The sequence below is a fragment of the Anomaloglossus baeobatrachus genome, chromosome 2 (genome assembly GCF_048569485.1).
Source record: "Anomaloglossus baeobatrachus isolate aAnoBae1 chromosome 2, aAnoBae1.hap1, whole genome shotgun sequence".
Taxonomy (NCBI): Eukaryota; Metazoa; Chordata; class Amphibia; order Anura; family Aromobatidae; genus Anomaloglossus; species Anomaloglossus baeobatrachus.
This window is the reverse complement of record NC_134354.1, coordinates 609,282,840-609,304,717: the sequence shown is the minus strand read 5'-3', so window position 1 is coordinate 609,304,717 and position 21,878 is coordinate 609,282,840. Positions and strand designations below refer to the sequence as shown.

At 44.2% G+C, this 21,878-nt stretch overlaps 1 protein-coding gene across 2 annotated transcripts in view; it reads right to left on the bottom strand.

Moving 5' to 3' along the window:
- The window catches only part of DIAPH3 (diaphanous related formin 3), a 979,498-nt gene that overhangs the window by 407,375 nt on the left and 550,245 nt on the right, over positions 1 to 21,878 (bottom strand). For both annotated transcript variants that reach the window (XM_075336836.1, XM_075336837.1), the window contains exon 22: positions 14,591 to 14,720. In XM_075336836.1, the coding sequence (XP_075192951.1) occupies positions 14,591 to 14,720 (130 nt within the window). The remainder of the gene's footprint in view (positions 1 to 14,590; positions 14,721 to 21,878) is intronic.

Genomic DNA, 21,878 nt, shown 5'->3' with positions numbered 1-21,878 from the left:
CTGAACTCCAAACCCCAGTTTTTTGGGTTTTTGGTTTTTTTTTTGGAAGGTTAGTGTTTTGCCTGATAACCGAACAATGAACATTGGGATCGCTCATCTCTATTTATGAAAAAATTCTATCATCCTATCGTGCAAAACAACCTAACAAAGTTTCTAACTTTTCATATTTTAGATTTTGCTGAAATTAAAGACATGACAAATTTTGGGAAATGCCTAAATACAGTTTTTTGGTTATTCAGACAGAAGACCCAAGCTAGATACGGAGCAGGGAGGAAAACTTGTAGTCAACCAAGTCTGAAAGGCAACAAATGTATGATTAAAGGTGTTTTCCAACAAAGTTATTTTTAATGAATAGATCTTGGAATAATTACTTAACCCCTTAACGACGAAGCCATTTTTGGCAATTCTGACCAGAGTCACTTTATGAGGTTATAACTCTGGAACGCTTTTGCGGATCCCGGTGATTCTGAGATTGTTTTTTCGTGACATATTGGACTTCATAATAGTGGTAAATTTAGGATGATATTTTTTCCTTTTTTTTGTCAAAAAATTGGAAATTTGATTAAATTTTGAAAATTTCACAATTTTCACATTTTTAGTTTTTATGCCCTTAAACCAGTTATGTCAGTTATGCCCTTAAACCAGTTATGTTAAACGAGTTATGTCACACAAAATGGTTAATAAGTATAATTTCCCACATGTCTACTTTACATCAGTGCAATTTTTGAAACAAAATGTTTTGGGGTTAGGAAGTTAGAAGGGGTCAAAGTTCATCAGCAATTTCCCATTTTTTCAATAAAATTTACAAAACCATTTTTTTAGGGACCACATCACATTTGAAGTGACTTTGAGAGGCCTAGGAGACAGAAAATACCCAAAAGTGACACCATTTTAAAACCTGCAACCCTGAAGGTACACAAAACCGCATCCAAGAAGTTTATTAACAATTTAGGTGCTTCACAGGAACTAAAGAGATATGGGAGGAAAAAATAAATAAATAAATATAATTTAACCTAAAAATGTTGCTCTAGCCCCGATTTATTCACTTTTAGACAAAAGAAAACAACAAAATGGACCCCAAAATTTATAGCCAGTTTCTTCTGAGCACGCTGATACCGCACATGTGGTCAGAAACCTCTGTTTGGATAAATGGGAGGGCCCAAAACAGAAGGAGCAATATTTGAATTTTGGAACACAAATTTGGCTGAAACAGATTGTGGGTACCATGTCACATTTGTAGGGCCCCTAAGGTACCTAAACAGCAGAAGCCCCCCAAAAAGTGACCCTATTTTGGAAACTAGACAATACAAGGAATTTAGCAAGATGTTTGGAGAGCACCGTGAACCCCCGGGTGCTTCACAGAAGTTTATAACGTTGAGCCATGAAAATAAAAAAAAATTACATTTTCACCACAAAATTGTTACTTCAACCAGGTAGCTTTTTTTCGCGATACTAACCTCAGTTGCTGCGTGGAGCTGACCGGAGCGGTGGTGAGTAGCGCGATCAGCTGAGCTGTCACTGAGGTTACCCGCGGCCACCGCTGCATCCACCGCTGGATCCAGGTAACCTCAGTGACAGCTAAGCAGATCACGCGGCTCTCTTAATTTGCTGCGTGGAGGTGACAGGAGCGGCGGTTTCTTCTGCTGCTCCGGTCACCTTCATGCAGCAGAGCTGGAAGCGACGCTGGACCATCCTGGATTACGCCGGACATGGAGGGCTTTTTGGGGCCGATTAAAGTGGTGAACCAGGGAATGTGTGTTTTTTTTTCTAATAAAGGATTTTTCAGTTGTGTGTGTTTATTTACTGTAATTTACAGATTAATCATGGAAGGAATCTCGGGGAGACGCCTGACATGATTAATCTAGGACTTATTGGCAGCTATGGGCTGCCAATAACTCCTTATTACCCCTTTTTGCCAACGCACCAGGGCAAATTGGGAAGAGCCGGGTACTGTCCCAGAACAGTCGCATCTAATGTATGCGGCCATTCTGGGCGGCTGCTGACTGATATTGTTAGGCTGGGGGGCTCCCCATAACGTGGAGCTCCCCATCCTGAGAATACCAGCCTTCAGCCGTATGGCTTTATCTGGCTGGTATTAAATTTGGGGGGAACCGCACGCCGTTTTTTTTTTAATTATTTATTTATTTCTATACTCCATAGTGACACGCCCACCGGCTGCTGTGATTGGGTGCAGTGAGACACCTGTCACTCAGCGTGGGGGCGTGTCTCACTGCAACCAATTATAGGCGCCGGTGGGCGGGGAAAGCAGGGAATACGAGATTGTTTAATGAGCGGCCGGCTTTTTCGAATTAGAAAAAGCCGCCGGAGCAGTGTGAACGCCGTGCAGCGCCGGTGATCGGGGATCGGTGAGGATGAGAGAGGGGGGACACTTCAGTCACTCGGGGGATTAGCGGTCACCGGTGAATCCTTCACAGGTGACCGCTAATCAGTACACGGCACACAGACAGAGCCGCGGCATGACAATGAAGTCGGGTGAAGTTCACCCGAGTTCATTCTCATCGCGCTACTCTGTCTGCCGACGGTTTTCACGGATGTGTGTTTTAGGTCTGACAACGTCCCCAAAGACTAGCTATGTCGTTCTGCAGGTCCGGATCGCTGTTGCGTCGTTGGCCAGGTCTGCCTGTTTGACAGCTCACCAGAGACTTTGTAGCGATCCCGGCCAGGTTGGGATCGCTGGTGGGATCGCTAGAAAGTCTCAGTGTGTAAAGGGGCCTTTAGGGAATATTTACACTGAACATTGAGATGTAAATTTAACCTGATAGTCCCTTGAATAGAAGCGACACCATCGCACACTCTATTGCTCACTGCCCTATCCAGAACCTCACCTAGCTTTTATGCACTTTACGACATTTGTCTGTGACCTTATAAATGGGTATGGCCCCTGTGTCTATACTCACTGTTATTTTAATTAGAATTAATAAACTTAATGTTTTAGAGGTCTTTTCTTTTTGGTTCGTTAAGGAGTTAAACAAAATGTTCCTGGGCTGAGATAATCTTATATATGTGCCCTTGCTATGGACTGTTTAATGGCAGTGTCTGACCAAACAGAAGCACAGTCTGATCATACTACAGCTCCTGGGCCAAGGAGGAGGTAAAAAACCCAAAAAACTGTACAGACATTACAGCACAAAATCACGCTCTTTCTTTGAGGAAAAATATTGTTTTTAAAAACAGGCACATGTATGTTTTACCTCACAAAAAGAATCAGCTATAATCCTGTAATGTTTGTTTATTTTATTTTTTTACTTCCTCCCCTGCGCAGGAGCTGTGGTATGATCAGACCATGTCCCTGTACAGTCAGACACTGCCATTATGCAGTACATAGCAGGGACACATATATGATTATCGCAGCACATGAAGCTATTATTTTTTCAAGAGTTATTGATTAAAATGAACTTTAAAATTAACTGTGGGAAAACCCATTTAATTAAACTTTACTTAAAAAGGACCCATTTAAACGGTGTGTTGGGCTCAAATCTGCTTATAGATCATCTATAACAAGGCTGGGCAATTAATTTTCCCATGGGGCTGCATGAGAAATTGGGATGGTTTTAGAGGGCCGGACTAATATAATTAGCTCAGTACTACCGAATACTGTATATAGTATATATACTATCCCTTCATAAACAAACAGTAAGTTAATCAATACAAAGATTCAATGAAAATGTGGGGGGCATACACATTACTGGGATCAGTGGGGGGCAGAGACATTACTTGGGTCAGTGGGGGGGCATAGACATTACTGGGGTCAGTGGGGGGCATACACATTATTGGGGTCAGTGGAGGGCATACACATTATTAGGGTCAGTGGGTGACATACACATTACTGGGGTCAGTAGGGGGCATAGACATTACTGGGGTCAGTAGGGGGTATACACATTACTGGGACCTGTGGAGCATACATACTGGCGCTGGCATCTTGTGGAGCATACATACTGGCCACCAGCATACATATTGGCCCTGGTGGCCAGTGGAGCATACATACTGACAGTGGTGGCCAGTGGATCATACATACTGACAGTGGTGGCCAGTGGAGCATGCATACTGACAGTGGTGGCCAGTGGAGCATGCATACTGACAGTGGTGGCCAGTGGAGCATGCATACTGACAGTGGTGGCCAGTGAAGCATGCATACTGACAGTGGGGGCCAGTGGGGCATGCATACTGACAGTGGCGCCCCTGACCTGGTCAGGCACCACTGAGTACTACACCCATGCTGGGGCAGTACTTTCAGGTAATCCTAAAGGCTGGAATAGGGTGTGTACGCACAGACACATAGCAACCAGGTCTCCCACACCTTGAGAGAGGACCCTTGGGCAGACCCAAGAGGGGGCTTGCCTCCACATCTCATCAAGGGGTGTAGTGGAGTGGCTGGGAGCTAACGTTGTAGCGGATGTCAAGAAAGGAGTGTAGTGAGCCAGTCTGTTAGTGGAGCGCAGCGGTTGCTAGGAGACGCAGGCGCGCGCACATGCTAGTCAGACTCTGCACGTGTGGTAGCTGTTAGCGGGGGAGAACAGTTACCAGTCAGTCAGAAATACGCTGAGGGAGTCCGTCGGTCGAGTACGGGGACTCCTGGTAACTAGGCACACATGGGATACAGGTTCCCAGAGCAGGCTCAAGTTTACCTACCTGCTAAACCTGCTGGTGAGGGGAACCACAAGTCCCTCAACCAACCATCTAGAGTCCGAGCCTCAGCAGCAATGAGGGGGCCCATAAGAGGGATCGAGCCTAGAGCCATCTCACTTGGTCCACGCTGCCGGCAAACGGGCCAAAAAGGGGAGAAAAGGCAGTAGCGACTTCCCTGGATGAATCCCACGGTACTTCAAGTCAGGGGTTATCCGAAACAAGAAGTGCTAGGAAGGCGAGTTAATTGATACCCTTAAATCGGCCTAAAGGATACCTGGTTTCACCTGGTTTAATCTCAGCATCGCCCGGGCACCTCACAAAACATCTAAAAGTGAGTGAAGATCAGTTGCAAGACATTTTGGACTGAGACATTCTGGGACCTATTGTTCTATACACCTGAGCCCCTGGGGCCAGCCTCACTCACGGGAGGCCACACCATCCAACTGCAGACTCCATCAGCCCCAGACGCTCGTTAAAACTGCAGTGGTGGTCACCCATATCCCTGACAGCAAACCGTGAGAGGCGTCACGACTCATTCATACAAAACAGACATACCTGTTGCCAGAAATACCAAAAGAAGACCCTGTGGCGTCCCTGAAGGTGGAGTGATGTCCCTGGGGTGACTACTGCAGGTGGGCTTCACACAAACATACTGACAGTGGTGGCCAGTGGGGCATGCATACTGGCCCTGGGGACGCTGAGGGCACAGGCAGGCAGCACTGCAGCAGCAGAGCCTGAGGGCTCTTCTGGCTGCCTTCTCTGAGTCCCCTGTGTGTCTGTCTTCCTTTATTGCAGGCACAGTGGGGACCTGAGAAGACACAAGCGCTGCTGTCCTGCTCCCCCCTCCTGCAGCCACTTTGCACTCTCCCTGCTGCTACTGATGCACATTCCCTCAGTTTGTAGAACAAACGTTTTTGAAGTGTCCGCTGTGGAGATAAGCCGGTCACGTGAGGATCCCTGGGTAGAAAGGGCAGGCAAACGGGACATGGCCAGCATCGACAGCGCAGGAGGAGGGGACAAGGGAGGCATCCGAGGAGTGTGTGTGTCCAGCATTGAGGGGGCATAGATGACAGCAAAAGAGGGTGTGGCTAGCAGCATAGATGCCTTAGAAGGCATCCAGAGAGTGTGATCAGCATCCAGAGGGAGCATGACTGGCAGAAAGAGAGGGCATAACCGGGAGAGTGGGGGCGTGGCAGCTGCTTATCACTGCACTGCGGGATACAAAGCTACCGGCCGTGAGGGTGGAGCTGAGGCATAAAATCGTAGTTCAGGCTACGCCTCCAACTCTCAGCAAAACGGCAGGCTGGCCGCCCCTTGCCCAGGTTTGATTTATAAGGATCACTGCAAAAATGTTCTTTTTAACCCCTCCTTTAGTCATCAGCACATGGTCTGCAATAAAATACTGTACCATATGGCCAAAGCTCTAACTAGCCAACTTGCACAGCGGACCTTAAATTCCTACTTTTTTAATGTAAGGGTGGCTTTACATGCTGCGATATCCGACCCGATATCGCTAGCATGAGACCTGCCCCCATCGTTTGTGCGCAACGGGCATAACGCTGTCCGTCGCGCACAAAATCGCGCACCCCCGTCACACGTACTTACATGGCCTTCGACGTCGCTGTGACCGGCGAACGGCCTCCTAAGGGGGCGGTCCGTTTGGTGTCACAGCAACGTCACAAAGCGGCCGCCCAATGATAGCGCAGGGGCGGAGATGAGCGGGATGTAACATCCCGCCCACCTCCTTCCTTCCGCATTGTGGCCGGAGGCAGGTAAGGAGATGATCCTGGTTCCTGCGGCGTCACACGTAGCGATGTGTGCTGCCGCAGGGACGAGGATCAACTTCGCCTCAGCGACAGCAGCGATAATTGGGAGCAGACCCCCATGTCAACGAGGAGCGATTTTGGACGTTTTTGCAACGATCCAAAATCGCTCCTAGGAGTCACACGCTACGACATCGCTACAGCGGCCGGATGTGCGTCACAAAATCCGTGACCCCAATGAGATCTCTGTAGCGAAATCGTAGCGTGTAAAGCCCGCTTAAGTCTATGTGATTCTTAATGCGAGTCCCATAGACTTACAGTGTCTTGTGGAAGTATTCGGCCCATTTGAATTTTTCAACCTTTTCCCACATTTGAGGCTTCAAACATAGATAAAAAATGTAAATGTTATGGTGAAGAATCAACAAGTGGGACACAATTGTAAAGTTGAATGAAAATTAATGCTTATTTTAAACTTTTATAAAAAATAAACTGAAAATTGAGGTGTACAATATTATTCATAAGTTAAGTTTAAGTTAATACTTTGTAGCGCCACCTTTTGCTGCGATTACAGCTGCAAGTCGCTTGGGGTAAGTCTCTATCAGTTTTGCACATTGAGAGACTTCCTTTGCAAACAGCTGGAGCTGAGTGAGGTTGGATGGAGAGAGTTTGTGAACAGCAGTTTTCAGCTCTTTCCACAGATGCTCGATTGGATTCAGGTCTGGACTTTGACTTGGCCATTCTAACACCTGGATACGTTTATTTGGGAACCATTCCATTGTAGATTTTGCTTTATGTTTGGGATCATGACTTTGTTGGAAGACAAATCACCGTCCCAGTCTCAGGTCTTTTGCATACTCCAACAGGTTTTCTTCAAGAATTGTGCTGTGTTTGGCTCCATCCATCTTCCCATCAATTTTAACCATCTTCCCTGTCCCTGCTGAAGAAAAGCAGGCCCAAACCATGATGCTGTCACCACCATTTTTCACAGTGGGGATGGTGTGTTCAGGGTGATGAGCCATGCTGCTTTTGGGCCAAACATATCATTTGGCATTGTGCCAAAATAGTTCGATTTTGGTTTCATCTGACCAGAGCACTTTCTTCCACATGTTTGGTGTGTCTCCCAGGTGGCTTGTGGTAAACTTTAAACACTTTTTATGGATACCTTTGAGAAATGGCTTTTTCCTTGCCACTCTTCTATAAAGGACAGATTTGTGCAGTATACGACTGATTGCTGTCCTATTGACAGACTCTCCCACCTCAGCTGTAGGTCTCTGCAGTTCATCCAGAGTGATCATGGGCCTCTTGGCTGTATCTCTGATCCGTCTTTTCCTTGTTTGAGATGAAATTTTTGAGGAACGGCCGGGTCTTGGTAGATTTGTAGTGGTATGATACTCCTTCCATTTCAATATGATAACTTGCACAGTGCTTCTTGGGATGTTTAAAGTTGTGGAAATCTTTTTGTAACCAAATCCGGCTTTAAACTTCTCCACAACAGTATCACGGACCTGCCTGTTATGTTCCTTGGTCTTCATGATGCTCTCTGCTTTAAACAGAACACTGAAACTATCATAGAGCAGGTGCATTTATACGAAGACTTGATTACACACAGGTGGCTTATATTTATCATCATCAGTCTTTTAGGAGAACATTGGATCATTGAGAGATCTTCAAACTTCTGGAGTTAGCTTGCTGCAATGACATTAAAAGGACCCGAATAATATTGCATCCCCCAATTTTCAGTTTATTCTTTTCCACAAAAGTTAAAAATAAGCAATAAATTTCGTTCAACTTCACAGATGTGTCCCACTTGTTTATTCTTCACCATAACATTAAAATTTTTATCTTTATGTTTGAAGCCTGAAATGTGGGATAAGGTTGAAAAAGTCAAGGGTGCTGAATACTTTCGCAAGGCACTGTATATTGAGAAAATGACTCTCGTCTACACAGATGTGTTGTGTGAGGTGGTCGGTCACAACTGCGGTCACATGTGTTGAACCGGAATGAAGTGGCACAGGACACTAAAGAGAACAGCGATGGGTAACTATTTTACTACATTGGAAACGGTAAAAAAAGGAAGATTTAAAGAGTAATTTAAAAAAAACAAAACAAAAAAACACCAGAGTGCCCGTTTAAATCAGTCATTTGAAAAATGTATACATGTTGGAGAATAGGCGTTTAGAGATGACCGCGTTTAGTATACTTATATGTAGTTATTTTGAATAAGGGTTTGGTTGGAGCCAGAAATGTGTAATAAGCTACTTGAATCTTCCTTGGAGTGCAGAACACATTTTCGATTGCAGCGTGATCTCCTCTAAATACCTATCCTCCACTCTATAGCCATTGTACGCAAAACAAGGGGATCCTCTACCTGCCAACATGGCGGCAGCGGCTGATTTAACAAGTTTTTATTGGAGCGGTCTCAATCACAATTCCATCATCTGAGCAACATCTCACCCTCTAACCCTAACGTATTACTCAGTGTCTCCCTACGTGCGCTCGTCTCCTTTCTTTCCTTATGTGTACGATGTACTTATTGTTGACACAGGTACTGCCTCAGCACCCAGCGCACCTGAGCAAGTGCCAGGGCCTTGGACAGCCGGGGGGCCCATTCGTGGTCGGCAGGAGCAGGTAGTCAATTGCTATCCTGCAGCCCCTGGGCAGATTTTTACAGGAACCACAGTCAGTGCACCGGCCGGCAGTCTCACTTTGCTGTCTGTTGGCACTTTAAACCAGCAGAGCACACGCCCACAGGCCGGAGTTCATCTGTGGTCCGAGTTAGCATGCAATGCGCTCCTGTCTCACAAAGGAAGAGGAGAGGCTGCTGGTCCCCAGCATCCTACAGTGCTGCTGCCTGCCTTTGTCCCCAGAGCCAGTATGTGTATGGGCTCCCAAGCATCCCCAGGGCCACTATGTGTATGTCTCCCAAAGTTCCCAGCATCCCCTAAGTAATGTGTATATGCAACAGGCCCCCAGTAATGTTTATGCCCCCAAGGTCCCTAGCATCCCGCAGTAATGTGTATGCCCCCCCTCAGTGCTGTCTATGCCCCAGGGATGTATTTACCCTCAGCCCCTCTTGTGATGTATATATCGCAGTGTCAGTGTGCACTGTGCCCATGTCTGTTAGTGACGGCTTTCACACAGCATGAACGGCACAGCCACATGCCCGGGAGGAGCTGAATGGAGACAAGCAGGGAAGGTGAATGCAATTGCTGCTGCCTTTCCCATTTTTGTATTATCTCTAATGTGTCTGAGTGTGCATGCATGATGTGTATATCTATGTATGTCACTGTATATGACTGTATATTTATGTCTGTTTATATGTATTTTTGTGAATTTTTGAATATGTACGCATGCCTGTATGTGCACGTATCTTCTAGGTGAGTGTGCATGGGGCCCACTAAGACTTTTTCACCCGGGGCCCACAAAAACCTGGAGCTAGCCCTGCCTTGACACTTGCATATTATAAAGAACGTTTTACAGAGAAGATTACACCATAATAAGCAGTTGAATATAAATACCATATTTAATAGCAAAATCTTACAAATAAATTCTCTTATCCAGCAAAAGTGATCAAATTAATGAGACATTTGCTTTATCATTTTTTTTTTTTTAAGATGTACACAAAAGAATTTGGCAATCTGTGTAAAATATTTGGAAACTCGGCCACTTGAAAGATATCACCAAACTGAATGATCCGAAAAAATGTATTTTTAAAAGTCTTCATAAAATATTTATTCCATGTTACAATACAATAAGGGTGACATAGATCTAGCTTTGTAATGCCTAATACTTTGCCCCAAACCGTTCCATCCAGTAAAGAAATGATGAGCTATAGCTATAGATTTTACCAATTGCCATTTTGCCTGAAGATGTCCCTGCAGCAATATGACAATCCTAATACTTCATCAATTTCCTTCTCTATGGTCAGTCAGTTTAAATTAGAAAAGCAATGTCTCCATCTACAGAGAGAAATCCTATCCGAGCCATCTATTTTCCGCTGTTCAGATCGCGACATGCTTCTGTCTGCACAGCAATTTGGAGGTAAAATTCAATGTTTTTCTTGAGTTCACATGACCAGAGATGTGCGAGGCATTTTACATCACAAGCAGCCCTCGTGAGAGACATATATGATATGTAAGAAGCTACGGCTGCACAAATCGGACTCTCAGATGTGCTAGAAACAGATACCTCCTGCTCAACACTACCACAAGGTTTATCATTATTGGCAATCATCTTGCTATGGGATTATGTGACCTGTTTGGTAGGCATGTGTAGATAACGTTGGCAGCTGTGCCAGTTTGGAGGACGCTCAGAAGGCCGGTCTTATCAGTGTTCTGGATATTAGTGATTCATGTGGGCTTTAAAGCTTCAGGCATGAGAGTGATTTTCTGTTACTGGTTCATCTGCTATGCGTGTCAGAAAAATCACTATAAACTTGAATGAGTTCCAAAATCACCTTAGCGTGTCCTTTTTTTTGCATAATTGGAGGCTTTTTTGTACCGGTTAAACATATATAACATTGTTTAATCATGCTCATTGAATATAGTTTTGTGTCCTCCATATACATGTATTTTTTTGGAGAGTGCTAATTTTAACCTCTTCACCACCCAGCCTGAAAACATCTTAATAACTCAGCCAATGTTTTCAATTCTGAACCTTCAGGTGCTTCACAGGATTTCATAACGTTAAGCTGTACAAATAAAAAAATACAAAACCCCACATTTTTCAAATGCACTAGAGTAGCAGGAGATAATGTACCTGACAATCTGTTGTGCAATTTCTCCTGAATACACCAATACCCCATATGTGGTTGAAAACTACTTGAGGCACAGTACAAAGTGAAGAAGGGAAGAAGCCCCATATTTGAGTTCAGATTTAGTTGGAATGGTTTGCGGGTGCCATGTCACATTGGCAATGCCCCTGTAGTGCCAGAGCAGCGGAAATCCCCAAGTGACCTCATTTACAAACTGCACCCCTCAGCGAATTCATCCAGCAGTGTACTGAGCATGTTGACACCACAGGTGTGTCACAAAATGTTATATTATTGATTGGTGAACAATAAAAAAATTGAATTTTTACCACTAAACGCTTCTTTTGAGCCCACATTTCCAATTTTCACAAGGGGAAAAGGTAAAAAAAAAAGCCACAATGTGTTACACAATTTCTTCTTAATATGGCATTACCCCACATGACTGTACAGTACTGTTTCGCCACACCACAGGACTCAAAAGGGAAGGAGTGCCATTTGATGTTTGGAACACAGATTGTCGTACAATAGTTTGCCAAATCCATTTGCAAAGCCACCAAGTACCAGAACAGAAGAAACCCCCTCGGCAAGAGTGGGGCAAATGCTGAGGGCCTGGGGCTAGCACGAGGGAGGTGTCGCGGCGGTGGATGTAGGAGCCCCGCTGATCTCCAGAAAAATGGCTGAGGAGGCAAGGCATGCACAGATTGAGTTCTCGGAGACCTGAGATCTTAATCTACGAGCGCACCGCTTCCTGCGCAATGGACTTCAGGAAAATGGCCGCTGGGGCACATATGCTCAGATTAATATCTCAATCTGATCGTGCGCTGCGTTCACAGACATTTTCCTGAAGCCTATCACGTCCATTGCGCAGAGATCAATGGTGCCCATATTGCACCGCTGTGACACCCCCTTCTTTTGAGTCCTAGGTATTGCCCCACTTGTGCCGCTGCCGCCGTTATCCTTCAGCTGCATCCCTGCCATTTTGGGCCAAAATAATTTTTGAGCGCTTTAAATTCCGCTTTTTGTGAGGCAGAATCAATAAGAAACAGCAATTCAGGAATTATTGGGTTGGGTTTTTTTTACGTTTTTTATCGTGCCGTAAAAGTGATAAGACCGTGTTATTCTTCGGATCAGTACAAACAAAGAGTTGATGTGAAGCCCCACAGGTGTTGTGTCGGTGCATTACCTTCAGGGACTCGACTCCACGTGGAGGAACAGTCTGGTCACAGGTAGGGAACCCTCTCTTTAGGATTTTCTTGACGCCACTCTCGGTATTGTGGTCAGGGTGACCGCCACTGCAGATTAAGGGGTGCCTGGGGCTGATGGCGGGTGCAGTCAGTTGTAGTGGCCTCCCGAGAGTGAGGCAAGCCCCAGGGCCCTGTGTAAGTGTGTGGAACCACAGGTCGCAGAATGACTCAGGCACAGTCCAAACAGTCTTTCAGGGTTTTTACTCACAGTTGATGGCAGGTGAGTAACCCGGGCGTAGCTGGGATGAACCAGGCTGGAAACAGGTATCCTTCTGGCTGGCTGATGAGGGTGACTATCAACTCGCCTTCCTAGCCCTGTGTTTTTGTGGTGACCCTGACTTGAAGTCCCTACGGGGTCACCCAGGGAAGTTGCTGCTGCCTGTTCTCCCCTCTTTTTGCCCCGTTTGCTTGTAGCCTGGACCAGGTAACTCCGGCTGCTTGCCTCTTGAGAGCTATGGGCTCTCTCGTTGCTACGGACTCTGTGGTGGTATGGTGTGGGTCTGAAGTGCCCCCACCGGCAGGTTTGGCAGGAGAAAATTGAATAAATCTCTGCACTGGGACCTGTTACCCTTGCGGGCCTGGTACCTCCCTGGCAGTCCCCTTACTCTGGCACCCCTTTGCTCTCTCTAGCCTTGGGTGCATTTCGGGTGGCACTATCAGGTGACTGATCTCCCCCGTTGGTAGTCACTGCGCGTACGTTGTCTGACTAGTCAGCCTCAAATCTCCTCTTTTCGTCTGCTCTCCCTGAGCTCTACTACAGACTCAGCTCCCTCCTTCCTACTCTGTCTGCCTACGCAACCTAGCAACCAGGCTCTCTACCACATCCCTTGAGTGGACATGGAGGCCATGCCCCCTCCTGGATTTGCCAGGGGTCCACCCAAAGGTAGATATGTGAGACCTGATTAATATGCGCCTGTGTAGTCACACCTCGGTCAGCCTTCTGGATCACCTGTATTGTACTGCCCCCAGCAAGGGTGCAATACTCAGTGGTGCCTGACCAGGTCAGGGGCGCCACATTACCACATTTATATAGTTTTTCATGTTTTGCCGCTTTTACACCATAAAAATAATTTTATAGACACAAGAACAATTTTTACATTGCTGTATTCTAGGAGCTAAAACTTTTTTGTTTTTTCCCTGATAGAGCTGCATGGCAGCTTGTTATTTGCGAGACAAGATGCCGTTTTTAGCGCTACCATTTTTATATATGACTTTTTGATCATATTTAATTCTACTTTTTTGAGCAGCTGTATAATGAAAAGACAGTTTTTGCTACGTTTTTTTTTTTTTTTACAGTGCTCACTGAAACTGACATATCTCGGGTTGTTACGAATGCGGCAATACCAAATATGTGTCTTTTTTTTGTTTTTTTTTTACACAAATATATTTATTGAAATATTTGTATTTTGGGGGCTGTATTTTGTGATTTTTTTTTTACTTTTTCACATAGTCCCTTTATGCAACATTACATTACAGTATGTACTGCAGGGCTCGTTCCCTGCAGTGCATCGCAGCTACCAGAGCTGCATTCAGGAACTTCAGTAATCATGCTAAAAGCATGATCCCTGAAGCTCTCCGTAGTAAGGTGACCCGGAGGTCGTCAAGACGACCTCGGGCCACCATGACAACAATCTGGCCCTCACGATTACATCACAGGATAACGATCGGAGGGGAGAGGTAAAGCGATCCCTCTCCCGATCCCCTAAGTGCCAAGAGCAATATCTACCGTGGCATTTAGGGGGTAAACAGCCAGGGATGGCGCGGTCACCATCCCTGGCTGTGAGGGACAGAGCTCGGCTGTAGGATAAGCAAAGTCCCCTGCCACGATCGCGCTGGCCAAAGTACTGATGCTGGTGTGATTGTTAGGACGTGTATATATGTTTAAGGTCAGGAAGTACTCCCTTTCTAGAACGTATATATGTCCAAGGTCGTGAAAGGGTTATTAAATAACATTCGTGTCACAATTTTCTTGCCTTGTATAAAGGCTAACAATTACGCGATCAGTAAGCAAAATGCTCGCTCATTGGATGAATGTGTATGGGGACCATTAGCCTAACGTAAACGATACATATGCAGCTCCCTAATCTGGAATTGTTCATTTATTAAGAGTAAGCTGAAACCTCAAATTACGAACTTCTAATATCATGCTAAAGACCAGAAAAGATGGGGGTCACAACAATACGCACCTCTACTTGCTTTGTCTACAGTCTGTATATCCTCCAAAAACGTCTGGATGTCAGGGAACTTCTTTTCACATATTTCAGCCAGAAAGTGAAGAAGTGTCGTTGACTGATCTACTGATTTTGTATCTTTTATCTGTAAGACACAAAAAAACATATCCATGGTAATGATATTGAACTGGATTATTGTCCAAAAACATTAAAAAGTTTTAAATAAAATATAGACTTAAAGAAAAAAAACACAAAAAACATAGCTTAATCAATGTGTCATTTTACACAAGTCAAAACCAAATTCCATGAAACCACTCTACTGTATTTTGACTATGACATGGCAGAAATGATTCATTTGTTTGTCTTAAACTGTGAGAGTTACTTAAAAATAACATTCAACAATTGCTGAACTTTCCAATTTAGAGGTGGAAAAGACAAAATATGCACCGTGCATGTAGAACTCAAAGGGGACTTTAGAGGAGAAAAAAAGATGATTTATACAGAACCGCAGTTGATTGAAAAGCGGGCAAGTTCTTACACAAAGCTTTCATAATATATATTGAGGGGTTCTGACAGAGGTGACCATACTTTTTGTTAAGTGACAACTTCCAACAGAACTCAGAGAAAAGCAATATGCCTTGTAGCTGCAGTAACATAGATAAAAGCTTTTTTTCAACAGCCTGATAAAAATGAACAAATCTGCAAAGCGCAAAAGTTCAAATTATAATGAAGTGGATGGGTTTTATACTCTGCGAAAATTCTACCTTTTATATTTTGTAAGCTTGTGATGGACCATAGCTATTGTGGGGCTGTTAATGAGGAAGATGTCAGCAATGGGCCACCAAGCATGTCATCCCACAGAGATAATACGGCTATGAAAAGATATATATGTGCTCTCATGATAAACCTGTATTCTAAAACAGTTTTTTCAACTTTGTTATCACAAATTATGACAAAAGGGAGTCTTGTGGAAAAGGAACATATCAAGGGGTTTAAAACTTTGCTTCATACATAGCTTCATTAAAAGAATAAAAAAAAATCCCTTGCTGTAACCCTTAATGCCATATCTGATTAAAACCTGCACCGCAGATTCCAGAATTTTATATTCATTTTATATTCATTAATTCTTGTCCACTTCAATTAGAGCAGAAACGTTTCATTAAAAAGAAGACTCCAGTGGAGTAAAAGGAAAAAAAAATCATTAATGATTTTTTTCAAGTCTCCCCTGCAAATACTTTGTAAGATGTGAGGCTTATGGAGCAGAGTGTACAAGTGGGTGGTGGGTAAGAAGACGATGACCATAACATTTCAGAAAGTCATATTTCAAGATTTCATCAAACAGCGGGTGACCATATCAGACTGAGTTTCTAAAGGCCTGTTGGGTGAAGGGGCAATGAAAACTGCTTTGTGCACACAGGGCTTATCAATAGGATCAAACAAATTATTTGATTATTAATAGATGTTCGTGAAAATTTATTGATAAAAATTGTCTCTTTCTTTTGAAGGAACTTTGAATACGATTTTGTATGAGAGCCTGGCTTCTCCAGATCTGCAAATGCTTTGATTTGGCCAGACCGATAGGAATGCATCCACCGCATTATTAGTTTTAGCCGTCAGGCCAGGGAGATGGTGCAGGAATCAAAGATAACTTAAGAGCGCTCTGCACTTAGTATTTCCATGCGGTATACTTGACTATAGGTTATCAACGCCAAAATCAAGGAGGTGTTGTTATCAAAGAACCTTTGCATGTCAAAGTACTGTATATTGTGGGGAAAGTTTCCCCTCTCCCATCTCCAAAGGTTCAAGTGTTCTTAACATTAAAAAAATCAAGTGGTTTTAACCAAGGCACAACTTCTCAGATGCCCAGCTTTTCATAGTACAGATATCCTTAAAGGGAATGTCAGCAGGTTTTTAAATGTAATCTCAACAGCAAACACAGTTTTAGCCTTAGAACATTACCATTGCTTGGCCTACAGCAGTGTATGCCTGGTAGACTGACCACAGCCCCTGGGATAAGCATATCACTGGCTATAGACATTGTATACAGAGAGTTGTGATGTGGGCAGGGTTAGCTTTCTGAGTTCTGCTGTCAAACTTAAAAACTGTCAGAAGTGCTGCACCTGGTAAACATTGTTAAGATTTGGGGTCTTCTTACATACATACTGCTGCTCTCAGATGAAGTAGCAAAAACCTGCTGACAGATTTCATTTAAAAAAAAGACTATTTGTTGGTCAAACGGCATTTGGTTCCCCCTTTTTAAACGCATCTACAGTCATGGCCAAAAGTTTTGAGAATGCTACAAATATTAATTTTTAAGTCTACTGCTTAAGTTTTTCTAATGGCAATTTGCATATACTCCAGAATGTCATAAAGAGTGATCAGCTTAACAGCAATTACTTGCAAAGTCAATATTGGCTAAGAAAATGAACTTCAACTCCCAAAACACATTTCAACATCATTGCATTCCTGCCTTAAAAGGAGCAGCTAACATTGTTTTAGTGATTGTTCCATTAACACAGGTGTGGGTGTTGATGAGGACAGGGCTGGCGATCAGTCATGATTAAGTAAGAATGACACCACTGGACACTTTAAAAGGAGGCTGGTGCTTGGTATCATTGTTTCTCTTCAGTTAACCATGGTTATCTCTAAAGAAACACGTGCAGCCATCATTGCTCTGCACAAAAATGGCCTAACAGGGAAGAGTATTGCAGCTACAAAGATTGCACCTCAGTCAACAATCTATCGCATCATCAAGAACTTCAAGGAGAGAGCTTCCATTGTTGCCAAAAAGGCTCTTGGGTGCACAACAAGGACCAGCAAACGGCAGGACCATATCTTAAAACTGTTTCAGCTGCGGGATCGGACTACCAGCAGTGCCGAGCTAGTTCAGCAATGGCAGCAGGCTGGTGTGAGTGCTTCTGCAAGCACTGTGAGGCGGAGACTGCTTGAGCAAGGCCTGGTTTCAAGGAGGGCAGCAAAGAAGCCACTTCTCTCCAGAAAAAACATCAGAGACCGGCTGATATTCTGCAAAAGGTACAGGGAGTGGACTGCTGAGGACTGGGGGAAAGTCATTTTCTCAGATGAATCCCCTTTTCGATTGTTTGGGACATCTGGAAAACAGCTTATTAGGAGAAGAAGAGGTGAGCGCAGTCTTGTCTCATGCCAACTGTTAAGCATCCTGAAACGATTCATGTGTGGGGTTGCTTCTCAGCCAAGGGAATCGGCTCACTCACAGTCTTGCCTAAAAACACAGCCATGAATAAAGAATGGTACCAGAATGTCCTCCAAGAGCAACTTCTCCCAACTGTCCAAGAGCAGTTTGGCGCCCAACAATGCCTTTTCCAGCATGATGGAGCACCTTGGCATAAAGCAAAAGTGATCACTAAATGGCTCATGGAACAAAACAGATTTTGGGTCCATGGCCTGGAAACTCCCCAGATCTTAATCCCATTGAGAACTTGTGGGCAATCATCAAGAGACGGGTGGACAAACAAAAAACAACAAATTCTGGCAAAATGGAAGCTTATGCAAGAATGGACAGCTATCAGTCAGGATTTGGTCCAGAAGTTGATTGAGAGCATGCCAGGGAGAATTGCAGAGGTCCTGAAGAAGAAGGGTCAACACTGCAAATATTGACTTGCTGCATTAACTCATTCTGTCAATATAACCTTTTGGTACTCAAAATATTATTGCAATTATATTTCTGTATGTGATGTAAACATCAGACAAACAATTAAAAACCAGAGGGCAACAGATCATGTGAAAATATAATTTTGGTGTCATTCTCAAAACTTTTGGCCATGACTGTACTGTAAATATATAGCTTGGAACAGGAATTACTAGCCTCTGGTTCTTCCTGTGCCAAGGTTTTCTTCATACCACATTAAAAAATAAAAAAAAAAAAACCCATATGCGAGAACATGCTCCATGTAGTGAGGAGTGTGTACATTTTTGTCATTAAATCATTTATAACCTATAATGTTAGGTGCACTTAGGAACTCATACAGCCTTTTTTTAAAAAGCGGTTATAGTATCTGCCAATACTATCACTACTACCTCTTGTGGTAGGGCATTCCACAATCTGACTGCTAACTGTAAAGAACATTTCCTATTTAGCTGCAAGAATAACCTTTGTTCCACCCGCAGTGAGTGTCCTCTAGTCCTTAGTATTGTGTTTAGAAGGAATAAGTCTTGTGCCAGTCCTTTGTATTGACCACACATGTATTTATACATATAGAGCGCCCCTGAACCCATTGGGCACTACTAGGTACTGGATCCTGTCAAAGATGCAGGGCCTACCCCCAGGGACATGGAAGACCAGTGCCGATAACAGCAAAACACATATAAACATCCCCAGTTTGCTCTCCCAACCAGGGTGACGGACTAGTCTGGGACCCAATGGATAACTGCCCAGGGGTGGAGCCAGTCCAGTCCACTAGACGACAACCAGGTGGGAGGGGACAGACAAAGACGAAAAAGACACGAGTCCGGTAGGGACAGTTGAAGGGGACGGACGTGTCTCCACACAGGGTCGTGTAGCAGTGACCTAGGTGGCGAAGGAAAGTGGTTGCCAGGGAGGGTACAGCCAGGTGCCCCTGGAACCAGAGCACCGACGGGGCACAGAGTCCTAGAACGCTTTAGGCTACCTGACAAACACCTGCACAGTGAGGGGACCTTCACAGACCTCGCTGACCCAAGAATCTAGGGGCACCAGCAGTAAAGATAGAGCCAGGGACCGGAACAGAACACCGACCCTACAGGGTTCACACAGCCCGCCGTACGGATCAGAGACTGCCGATAGACAGTAGGGGACCCCCAGACGCTCCAAGCCACGGGGTTCCAGAAAAAAGATAAAGGTGCCAGGGACAGAAGCCACCAGGATACTACACAGCACTGGGACTAAAGGAAACCAAGGTGAATACCACGAACAGTGAATAAAAAGAACTAGTTAAACAGCAACCCTTGTGTGGCTTACCCTTCTTTCTGCGCCAGATCCCACATCCACTCCCTGGGGCCCTGCCCTGCTTGCGGAGGGCCTACCATCCAGACTACCATCACCATCAGCCCCATGGGTAAAAACTGTGAAGCAGCGGTTTCATCACCATAACCGCAACCCGCAAGTGGTGTCACAATATAAACTCTTTAACCTCCCCTTTATATATATATACCCCTTTTAAAAAGCGTCCCCAGGGTCATGGAACCAGGTGTTACACAACCGTCACACAGCATCCCTGTACATATACGGCCTGGGAAGGAGTAACCCATAGCCCTGGGCGACACACATATAAATGAGATCTCCTCTGAGATGTCTTTTTGTGAGCTAAACAAAAGCTACTGTGTCTACCTCTCATCATATGGGAGGCCTTCCATTCTTTGTAATGCTTAGAAAAGTATTTGCAAAAGCAGCTGTACCAATTCATAGAGATGAGTGAATCTGAGGTTTAGTGTCAGTACCAAACACAGACTTAAAAAAAAAAACAAACAAAAAAAAACCAACAACAACAGTTTGGGTTCAGAGTCAGGTTGCTTTACATAAGCAAACCAGTCATATGAGCATCCCTGTCCTCAGGTATTCTCTGTGCTTCGACTACTGCGAGCTGTTTGCAGTGTTTGAATGGCTTGCACTGGGGGGTAAGGGTACTTTCACACTTGCGTTGGACGGCTTCCGTTGCTATCCACAGCCTTGAGGAATTACGGTAACCATTGCAGGAAACCGTTATATTCCTCAGACTTCTATTAACTACGGATAGCAACGGATGGTCTTGCATTGCATCCGCCCTGCGGCGCATCAGTTGTTTTGACGCTGACCGTCAGTGACCGTCGGGCAGATGGAACGCTGCATTTATCGTTTTTCTGCACTTGGCGGAGTGTCAAAAAAACGCAACCTGCAGGATTCAGTCGGCGTCCGTTGTTTTTATAATGGACGCCTATGGTGGCGGATTCCGTTAGAATCCGTCATTTTGACGGATTCAATTAACGCATCCGTCTTTACACAACAGCATATGCCCAGATGTGTAAAGTCAAGGAAAAAAAAAGCTATAACGGATTGCGTTATTTTGTACGATCCGTAGCTTCCGTTGTGCCACTATATGCAACGCATCCGTTGCATGCGTCACACAACGCAATGCTACGGATCCTGTCCAACGCAAATGTGAAACTAGCCTAACAACAGTATGGTCAGATGTAGTGTGCAAAAAAAAAAAAAAAAAAAAAAAAGGAAAAACCCCGCCCACCTGCCGCCGGAAGTGATCTGCTTAGGGCTGGCTGCATGTCGGCAGAGACCCGAACTGCCCAATTAGTGACTTGCATTGGGGTTCAGGGGTTCAGGTCAAGTCCGGGTTCCAAACTGAACTTTATCTAAAGTCTGTCTGAACCTGAAAAAACGAACTTCAACGGGTCCGCTCATCTTATTGCAATTGTTAGATGAGAACACCCTAAAGGTGTCTGTAAAAAAATGTTTTATGGCAACTGCACTAAATATTTGGAATTGGTGTTTAGATAAATTACAATACCAAATATACTCCAACTAAGGGCATTAATCAAGAACACACAGAAGGCCAATGCTGCTACCCTCTAATACAGTCTAATTTCTATCAACACTGTGAAAACACATGGAAAAATACCGATTCCCATAAAATACAGCATTTACTTGCAGAATAATTATGGGGACTTTGTACTCGTCCAGGCAGCGCAGCCGTAGATCCCTCAAGGCACCCAAGGAGGATCAACTCGCAAAAAGCCTGTTTCTAATAGTGCGTTTATTGGATTTTATGACACCAATGCTGTGGATCTACAGCAGATTTCACCCATTAAATTGCAATCAAAATTTGCACAGCAGGTTAGTTTGTACTGCTGATTTATAGCTACGTGCGGATGACATTTGATCTCATACACAATGCTTCTACTCAAATACGTTTTCTGCTCTCAAAATTCGCAGTGTATGCCATACGTGGGAACTTTCCTAAAAAGCATTCACTTTATTTTTACATGCACATGTTCACTTAATAGCCATCCTAATGACAGCTCCAAATCTATGTATCTTCAAGAATGAAAAATCTGAAACTTTAATATATCAGCATAGACATAAAAGCCTTAAGGTATTTTATGTTTTTACCATTTTTTTTTTGGACTTTAATCTCTCTTTGCTGGACCAATGTCAACAATATTTATATTCATGCAGCAATATGAGTGTAATAAATTGATTTAAAAAATGGAAATACGGAAGATTAAAATTTCACTAGCCTGTGGTAATTTATTCCTGAGTCCATGAACGGGTATAAATAGCATGTTGAGATTTGAATAC